The 9,746-nt window shown below is 47.3% G+C and overlaps 1 protein-coding gene across 1 annotated transcript; it reads left to right on the top strand.

The window, feature by feature from the left end:
* The first annotated feature begins 2,140 nt into the window (after positions 1 to 2,140).
* LOC119095270 (cuticle protein-like) lies at positions 2,141 to 3,954 on the top strand. Its single transcript, XM_037218129.1, has 4 exons — positions 2,141 to 2,163; positions 2,617 to 3,117; positions 3,235 to 3,579; positions 3,646 to 3,954. Exons 1-4 carry the CDS (start codon positions 2,152 to 2,154, stop codon positions 3,952 to 3,954), a joined length of 1,167 nt encoding a protein of 388 aa, XP_037074024.1. The 5' UTR covers positions 2,141 to 2,151.
* The last annotated feature ends 5,792 nt before the right edge of the window (positions 3,955 to 9,746 follow it).

Below are 9,746 nucleotides of genomic sequence, written 5' to 3'. Positions count from 1 at the left end.
TGAGTGCGCATCAATGTAGCAATAGCCCCTTTTCCATAGGGAATTTAAGATGTTGCCAGATGAGCATCAAAGTTGGCCAGCTGCAGGTCCTTTTGGTCTGCGTGCATCCGCGGTGCGGGTAACGTGGTGCTCTTAAGGCAAACTGAGCAGCATTTTTTCATCTCATTTTGGCACAATTTTGACATCTTGACACCATTTTGGCACAAAGGTTGACAATTTCTAACAATTGCACCAGAAAATAACCGAGATCGCCATCATTGGATTGCTTTTCTTCCAACCTGGCATGTATTTATTTTCCTACGCAAACAGGGCAAATGTCGGCCAACCGCGCATTTCGCTGTATCGTTTGTTACCGCACGCCGCCCACGTCGGCCGTAGATCGCTGCTCTTCCTTAGGAAATCGCCGCCGCCCGAAATGAAATAATATCCGTACACGTCTTTGGTGTGAAAACCTGCGCAATGGACACACCATATTCTCCTGGAACTTAAGCTACGATTGAAAAATATGATGGAGAGCTATCATCAAAAGACATTAGGGGGTTGCATTAGCCCCTCATCGGTCAGAGCGAGCTTAAAACGATTTCAGCGTTGCGTATTATCATCTTCTGTCCAAAGCCTAAACCCATGTCTTTTATGTGTATTTTCCGCGGAAGTTAATGCATCTAATTGTGCGATGCATGAATTTATCAATTCGAAGTCAAAAGGTAGCAGGCTTCTGATTACCATCATCCAACAAATGTGTTGAGGAGCATGAGACGGTCGTTGGCACAAAGGTAAAAGGATGCACTCGCATATTTATAGGGTTTTAAGCTGCGATAGCCGTTTTGATGGTTTGAAGATCGTTCAGTACAGTTTACAGTCACACCTTTCTAACACACGCTCGCGTCGCGAGTCAAACTGCCCCCCCCCCTCCCCGAAGGTATTTCCCGAATGGTTTCCAAACTCAGCGGCGTAGCCCTGCCAAAATTTGCATGGCTGTAGAAAATTGAATAGCAGAACGTTTGACATAAACAATTTAGATGCACCTTCAAAGGTCACTGACTTACAGTAGGTCAAAGTCAGGCTATGGCTTCAGCGAGGACAATTTCTAGGGAATCGTCTAATCTGGTACAATAACGGAGTGTTTGACGAAACCATACATCTCTGAGATGCCTTCTTAGGTGCCTTCTATAAATATGATATGAGCAAATTACGTTGACCTTAAGTCAGGTATGAAGGTCAGACCAAGGTCACAACCAACCTGATTTGTTACTCTGGGGCTTGCTGTATGGGATAGTTTCTAGTGCTCATTTCGAATTTATTGACAGCAGGAATCGCATTATGCATCTCCCATTGACTTCTTAGAGGTCATAAAAAGTCATCGACCTAAGATGACCCGGTTCGACGTTTTTTTTTAGGAACATACTGCCTGGCGTAATCTTTGTCACTTATTCAAATACAAAACTCATGACGTGACGAGTCATGACGATATTAGGAGTGGAAATAGAATAACCTAAGAATAGTAGCACAACCGAGTATATGAATGCAGATCAATCCTAAATCTAAGGGACCACTGGACAAGAAAAACGAGAAAAGGCCAAAAACGAGCAGAAAAGATTGACACGACTAGTCTGATCCTACTCCATAAAGACCCTTCATGGCGTAACGAAAAGATAAGGTGTTCAGAAACATGTTTACTAAATAGTGAGGTTGTGTTGTTTAGTGCAGTTTTTTTTTAGTTTAAAACAAACAAATGCTCGCATCAACATATTTCGTCAAAACTGATGTTTGCTTCGTTGTCTTAAAATGTAGATCGTTCCCTTTAAGATCTCAAGGAAACAATGTCAATCCAACCAGGCTGGTCCTTACGTCCAGTTGGTCTGATGTAGTTAAATTTGTCATGGAGTCTTTTAGGCGCGATCTTATGATTCGAAGGAAAACAAGGACGTGACATGGACGTCATGATCTGCATCCACGTCTGCAGGCTGCTGACATCACAGCGGACCGCCCCGTTCTGAACTGATGGGCGTGGATGAAGGACACGCCCATGGCCGCAGACGAGACGACCGGTGCACAGTCGGTCCGCCGCCGGGCACGGCTCCGCCCTGTACCGCCTATATAACACGTGCGGCATATTCAGCGAGCACAGTCAGGCCTCCTGCGGCGGGAAACATGAAGGCTCTGGTGAGTGAAGCCGCTACACGCTGACGGTGTAACAGCTGATAGGGCACTCGTCCTCGGTAGCCTCTTGTCTACATGTAAAATCATGTGGCTTAGCATGCTGATGTGATCTGTGGTATTGTGAAGGTTTTGGCAAAAAATTATGTGACGCATTGAAACAAAGACGTAAATATGTCTGGCCTACTAAGAAATGCGCGTTTCTATGAGATGACGTTGCGTTGATACTTCCCGCTTCACCTTCATTCTCTGACATTTCTTTAATGTGATCCGTTAGCTTTTTTGAGTTCGGTTGGCTCTCCGGTATCGTTTCAACACTAGGTAATTAGCAAAAAAGGAGGATTCTGAGGCCTCCGTAAACACACAAAAGGCGCTGCTCATTTCGGTGCAATGCGATCAAGTGTTACTCGAAAATCAGCAAGCGCCCACTGTTGAACCCAACTGTCGTCGTTCCCCCAGGTCGCACTGTCCGCTGTCTTGGCGCTAGGCGCTGCCCAGTACTCGCCGGTTGGGTACCCGTACTCCGGGTACAGCCCGGTGAGCTACTACGCCGCCGGCGCGTACAACCACTACGCCCCGACGGCGTACAGCGTGGCGCCAGCCGCTGCCGTCAGCTCGCAGTACCACGCTCAGGATGAGCTGGGCCAGTTCAACTATGGCTACGCCGGAGGCCCGTCTGCCAAGAACGAGTTCAGGAGGTTCGATGGCGCCACCGTTGGCAGCTACAGCTACATAGACGCCAACGGCAAGGTGCAGACCGTCTCCTACACGGCCGACGATGTCGGCGGCTTCCAGGTGAAGGCGACCAACCTTCCTGTGGCCCCGGAGGCGAACCTGCAGGCGCCCGAGTTCAACCTGGAGGCGCCCGTGTTCGACGGCGTGGCTCCCGAGCCGGTGCAGGACACGGCCGAGGTGGCCGCCGCCAAGGCCGAGTTCCGCGAGAAGTACGCCGAGGCGGCGGCCGCTGCCGCCGCTGCGCCCGACACCGACGCCCCGGAGGCTGCCGAGGAGGAGCCGGCCGTCGCCCCTGCCGAGCGTCGCCGTCGCAGCGCCGTGCTTCTGCCCGCCCTGGCCAAGGCCACCTTCAAGACGGCAACTCTGGATAAGGTGGAGGCCGACACCCCGGCCGACACCAGCCTGCTCAAGGTGACCGAGAAGGAGCACGAGACGTACGTGCCCAGCGTGGTTCCTTACGCCGCCCCCGCCGTCCACTACACGGCCCCCGTGGTCTCCTACGCTGTCCCCGAGGTGAAGAAGGTTGAGGTCAAGCATGTGGCCTCTCCCATCACGTACGCTGCCTCACCTCTTCCCCTGGCCTATGGCCTGCACCCGTACGGCTACGGTGCCCCTCTCATCTACAACGTGGAGGCCAAGGAGGAGAACGCCGCTGTCGAGGAGGCTGCCGAGGAGGAGCCGGCCGTCGTCGCCGCCGAGCGTCGCCGTCGCAGCGCCGTGCTTCTGCCCGCCCTGGCCAAAGCCACCTTCAAGACGGCCACTCTGGATAAGGTGGAGGCCGACACCCCGGCCGACACCACCCTTCTCGAGGTCACCGAGAAGGAGCACGAGACGTACGTGCCCAGCGTGGTCTCTTACGCCGCCCACGCTGTCCACTACACCGCCCCAGTCGTTCGCTACGCCGTCCCGGAGGTGAAGAAGGTCGAGGTCAAGGCGGCCCCCATCACCTACGCTGCCTCTCCCCTTCCCCTGACCTATGGTCTCCACCCGTACAGCTTCGGCACTCCTCTGATCTACAACGTGGAGGCCAAGGCAGCTGAAGTCGACGAGAAGGCTGAATAAACAGTTTTTATCCTCTAAACGTTGAACGGCAGACAGCTGGGTTCGTTTCATCTCTTGTCCTGTCTTCCGTGCTGCAGCGTCCGTTGTTCCAGTTGTTGACACGTGTCCATGTGTGACATGCCTTGCCCATTACACGCTGTGAATGTGTCATTCGTCATTTTCCAATAACTGGAAATACAAGGTTCACGTCCTATGTACCCCGGTGTTTCATCACGCTGGAGAGCTTGTGCGAAGGCGGCGATAGTTTTGATAGCAGATGTCAATAAATCAAACAATGCCATCAGCCCAGGATTGCATGCCAGCATAATGTTTCATGATAACGTGAATATAGCCAAATCTGGATTGAGTCTTGCTGGAGCACTTGATGGTCGCATGCAACTTTGCTTTTTATGTTACATGTGATTTGGGAGCATTCGAACGTCAGAACTCCTATTAGCTTCCTGCGTTGATAGTTTTAAGAGGCGTTTTTGTGAGCTTGCGCTCTGAGCGGTAAGGTGTGTCCTATTCTAGGACGCAAGGATTGACCCACGACAGGTGTATTCACACCAGGTAATGAACTGCGTTAAAATATGAGACGTTCGGGGGAACATCCGAATTTCTAACAGAAGGAGACCACATGAACTCACAAGCCATGGCCTGCTTTTCCTAGAGTCTCGCTACGCGTGCTATTGAATTAACAATTGTAATATTTTCAAACTGAATCAAGTTAAATCGAATTCGTAAAAGGCACATGACACATAAGGAGCCCGCATAGATTTTTTACAAGTAGCACACGAAGATGGATTGGGCGATCGCTGCTTACTCCCAATACCCATGGCCGCAATTCTTGCTTTTTGACCACGTGGCCATTTTGGTTCTGCCTGAGATCTCTTAGGCGGTCATAAATTTCAAAAGCTGTGAGTGCGTCTATCACCCTTCATAACTTTTGCCCGTCCCATGCGGGCGCGGTTTTAGCTGACTTTTTGAGCAGTGAGAGCAAACGCAAAACCAGACTGGTCAGAGCAGGGTTAATTGCACTCTTGTCAAAGTACCATATAATTATTTTCTTCGTAGGCATAGCTACACTTTAGATAGGGCGTAAGACATGATTTAGGTGTTTTAGTGTGGTCATGAAATTATTGCTGCACAAGGATGAACTTGGAAAAATTTAGAAGAAACACCGCTGATGCCATGCGGCCTAGGACGCGTCGACCGTCCGCACCCTGGTTGCAGGTGCGGACGGACGCGTCGCACCTTGGTTGCAAGGATAATCACAAGCGGTAACCACGCCAGTGATGTTCTTATTGTATCATGGTCGTTTAGTGCTAGAAAATAAGATGTAAATAAACTTTTCAAGAGGCAATGGAAAACAAAAATAAATCCAGTGAAAATAGAAAACGAGAAACGCATAAAGCTAGAGTTGAAAAAGGAGTACGTAAATGAGTAATTTGCCACGCGATATTAATATCATTCTTTGTGGCATGTAGACGCTTTTTCGAGTATTTTTTTTCAAAAACAGAAAAGGGGTGTTCGTTAGGGAACTGTGCTGCCAAAGCGTTGTCAAAAGTCAATATTTCGTTACATCACCTGATCTCCTCGGCTGCTCGCCGGCGCAAATGAACACGTGATCTCTGTCGGGAAAGGACAGGACATCGTTTCTGGGCTTTGCAAAATGTCGGGTTTTCATCTGCTCTGTACAGTATAGTGACGTCACTGGTGCCGATACGTCAATGTGGCGCGGCCGCTAGCCGTGGGGCGTAATGCTGCCGGACAGCCGGAGCATCGGAAATTCTCGCACAGAGCATGACCAAATTGCTAGTGGAAGTTGCATATGACCAGCGTGGATATTACAAAGAATCCAGTGGCAGTGTATGATGGAGTGATTTGCAGTCCTATGCCGCAATCCATTACATTTCAGTGACACAAGAAGTGAGAACGCTCACACGAGATTTATTCGAAAAAGGACAGCCAGAACATCGGGCTCTCTTGGCACCGGTACTAAGCGAATTGTTAGCGTCAGGTGCATTTTAGCAGGCAGGCAATCACGTCAACGTCAACGTCAAATATGGTAACATGCTTGTCAAACTTAGGCGACAAGCAATGACAGAACGTTTGTGATTGGCCCAGCGAGAAAGGGCCTATTACCGAGAAGCGTGTTGGTTGAAGTTTGAACCAGCGCACTGCATGGATCAAGTGATGTTCCCATTTCCAGACAAAGTGCGCCCCAAAAGAGCCCTGCGTTAAACGTCATCGTCTAGAAATCAAAGCCACAGTATAACGTACTGCTGACAGACCTCACAGACATTTCGTTTTTTTTTTTAGAAAGACCTCTGTTTGCAAACATTACAGCAAACATGCGTTGCTGAATGCGAGGCAAATTAAATGTATTGCTTTCATAGTGGTTAGCAAGGAGTCAAATGATATTCCTTCCGGAGGGTCGGCCATTTGAAAGCAAAACTCTGAGCTGGTCAGGAGGATTTCAGAAAAGCTGTCATTATGAAAAATCAAATTATTTGGCCCCAGGTTGATACCATTTTGGGAGGCTTTACCGATTCGTTTATTTGCAAGGATTTCAATTTGTACAGTATAGAGTTTTAGTTCCACATTTCAAGATATTGAGGCAAGCATCATACCTGTCGGAAATAGCTTTCTGATAACTACTGGTATGCTCTTTGGTATAAATCAAAAGGCTCTACTTGGTATTAAGTGTACTCTCCATTACGTCATCGTTTGGTTACGTCATTGAACGTTTTTGTGATGTCAGAGTCGCTACCAGAGTGGCATAGCTTGTCATTGTTCCGCCGGTAAGGCTCACTTATAGTACTTCCGCGCGCCACAAGGTGGTGCAAGCTGCCTATGCGTTAAAAAATATGCCATGAACGTCATGTGCATGCGTGTTGCTCCTGGTGTTCGATACGTTTTGGTAATTGCATGATAATTCCAAACATTTGGAATTTTGGTTATTACGTTTCTATTAAATTAGTCAATTCACAACCCGAAATCCACCATAAGTAGTGGTTCACTTTTCTTGTTTAAGTTTACAGCATTACAACATAAAACATAAGAGACTCTGCGTCACAGCAATGCAAAATCCGCACAGGCATGTTTTTCTTCAGTTCTGATTACAGTGGTTTATATTTGTATGTGTTTTGAGAATACAACCATGACATATGGTTGTTAATATAACAATGGCGGTCCAACACGCGCGCTCGGCGGCATCGTCGGTAACCGCCGGCCGTCCGCGCCGGCCGTAGATCCCCGTTGTTCTAAAAAAACTGACGCTGCTCCGAAATGACAAAGCTAGATATACGTGTATGATGTGAAAATATGTGCAATGGGCGTCCCATGTGCTCCCGGAACGATAGGCGCGATTGAAAAATATTCTGGACTCAAAAGCCTTAGAGGGCTTGCATTGACTCCTCCCTTTAAGGCCGAATTTCTGGGTATGCCGTTGCCCAGGAACAGGTAGCAAGGAATGCTCCTCCCTCTATCCCAGCGACACAATGAACCGTACATTAAAACCAGAAAGCACAAGATCAAGTAGCAGCACTCCCAGCTAAAGAGGAAAGTAACAAAAAAGGCAGCCAAAGAGGTGGTACAAACCCGACAAGAATCCTGTTACGCAACAGGCAATGACAAATCATACATGGTGTAGCTTAAAATAGTCATACCCAAAGTCAGCTAATGACAGCCCGCTGGAACTACCCAATTAGCTAATACCGCTCATTCACAGCGTATGTCAGGATAGTACAGTCACACAAGTCGGAGGGGCAATCAACTGGTCATTTTCGTGCTGGGTTTTGAGCTGGATGTCCAGGGAATCCACCCCGCTGAGCTTAGCTTATTGCTGCTAAAACTCCCGGAGTCAGCGCCATGAATTTGAGTACAAGTCCATGAATATGGCTATATCAGAGCGCGATTATAGACATGAAGGAAGCTATGTATAAAGTGAGTTACATACGTACGGGGCAAACAATTTGCAATGTCCTCAAAAAAGTTGGTTACGTTAATATGCATTCACGAAATGCTTGCGGACGATGTCCTCAACGCCGAATTTTGATCCGGAGACATCAGTAATTCCTGGTAAATATGAAACCATAATATCGCTCTACAGCTTAGAGCTAAGGCAAGATGTTGTAAATGACCTATAATCACGACTAGAGAAAGGGTGATCTAAATGTTTTACTCGCCTCATATCCATTTCATCTGATTCGTAGAGCTTGTCTCTTGAATCGAATGATGCAGGTAACTGGTAAATAAAAATTTTGTGCATCACAATTAACATTTCGGATATAGCGATATCCGAGAATTTTACAATTTTATGCTGTTTAAAGATCGGCTCGGAGCCTTGAGGAGTGTACATGTCTTTTATCCGACACATAGCACTTTTTGAAAAATTACTGACCAACATAGTTGAGAAGCATGATTAACACCTGAGATCAAGCAGCAGTAGTTGAAATAAGAAAGAATTAAAGTGTTTTAGAGTAGATGTGACGTTGTTTTATCTGTGAAGTAACCAATCCTTCTAATGGTTCTAATATTTCCACTTCATATGCTCCCAACAAAAGTAATGTGAAGCGTAAATTTAAAAGATTTGTCAATGAGCGCACCTGGATATTTCAATTATTTTTTCTCTTCAATAGATGAAGTGTGAAGTTGTGCATCCAGTTGGAAATGTGAGAAGAGGGTGGTATAGTGCTGCGTAAATGAATTTGATACGTCGAGTGAAAAATTGGCATAAAAACTAGAAGTCATTAAAATAGAAGCGCATTGACATTGTTTTGAGCCTCCAGGTTTAAGCGATTTCACTGTTGCATGTTATCACCCTCTTTCGATAGCCCAAACCCAGGGTGACTTAGCTGCGTTTCACTCATAAGTTAACTGCATCTGATTTGATGATGCATGTATTCATGCATTTGGAATACGAAGAAAGCAGGTTACTGTGTGTCACCTTGTAACAGAAGTGTCGGGGAGCATGAGACAGCTGTTGTACCTAGACATACATAGCTCCATGGAAACCTTGCGCAAGTATTGCCATCTCAGTGGCCATGTAATGTATTGGCCATGGCCATGTATTGTATCTCAGTGGCCATGTATTGCTCAATGTCTACACAAATATGATCATCGAAGTAATCAACTACGGTGTACGTCAGCGCAATTTATGGCACCAACGGACATCAGTTGGTGTGTTCGGTACAAATTTTGAACACTTGCCACTTTTTGTGTAAGCCAATACGTAAGCTCGGCCAAGGTCAGTGTTAGAGTGAAAACATGGCCAGTCTCTTCGGACGTCATAAAGCCACTTTATGAAGTAACAAACGATGCATGTTCAGGAACACATTTACGAGTTAGCGAATTTGTGTTGTTTGGAGCAGCATTTTATGCTTAAAAGCAAACCCATAGTTACACTTGAGCTTATTTTATCATAGCTCAAACTTTCTTCGTTATCTTCAAATGAGGAATATTTCCTTTAAGACCTCAAGCAAATATAGGCATTCTAGTCTGGTAGGTTCTTACATCCCGTTAGTGTGATGTAGTGGTATCTGTCTAGCAACGTAGAGTATTTTCGGCATGTCGTAAGGTGAAGGAAACCACAATCGTGACATCGACGTTATGATCTGCATCCACGTCTGCGGGTTGCTGACGTCACAGTGAACCGTCCCGTTCTGAACTGATGGGCGTGGATGAAGGACACGCCCATGGCCGCAGACGAGACGAGCGGTGCACGGTCGGTCCGCCGCCGGGCACGGCTCCGCCCTGGACCGCCTATATAACACGTGCGGCATATTCAGCGAGCACAGTCAGGCCTCGTG

The sequence above is a fragment of the Pollicipes pollicipes genome, unplaced genomic scaffold (genome assembly GCF_011947565.3).
Source record: "Pollicipes pollicipes isolate AB1234 unplaced genomic scaffold, Ppol_2.1 Scaffold_4219;HRSCAF=4965_pilon_pilon_pilon, whole genome shotgun sequence".
NCBI lineage: Eukaryota > Metazoa > Arthropoda > Thecostraca > Pollicipedomorpha > Pollicipedidae > Pollicipes > Pollicipes pollicipes.
This window is presented reverse-complemented; position numbering and strand designations above follow the sequence as displayed.

Coding starts and splice junctions, on each gene's coding strand:
- LOC119095270 (XM_037218129.1), top strand. Junction 3,118..3,234: donor AGAAGTACGCCGAGGCGGCG/GCCGCTGCCGCC, acceptor GCCCTGGCCAAG/GCCACCTTCAAGACGGCAAC. Junction 3,580..3,645: donor CCGAGGAGGAGCCGGCCGTC/GTCGCCGCCGAG, acceptor GCCACCTTCAAG/ACGGCCACTCTGGATAAGGT.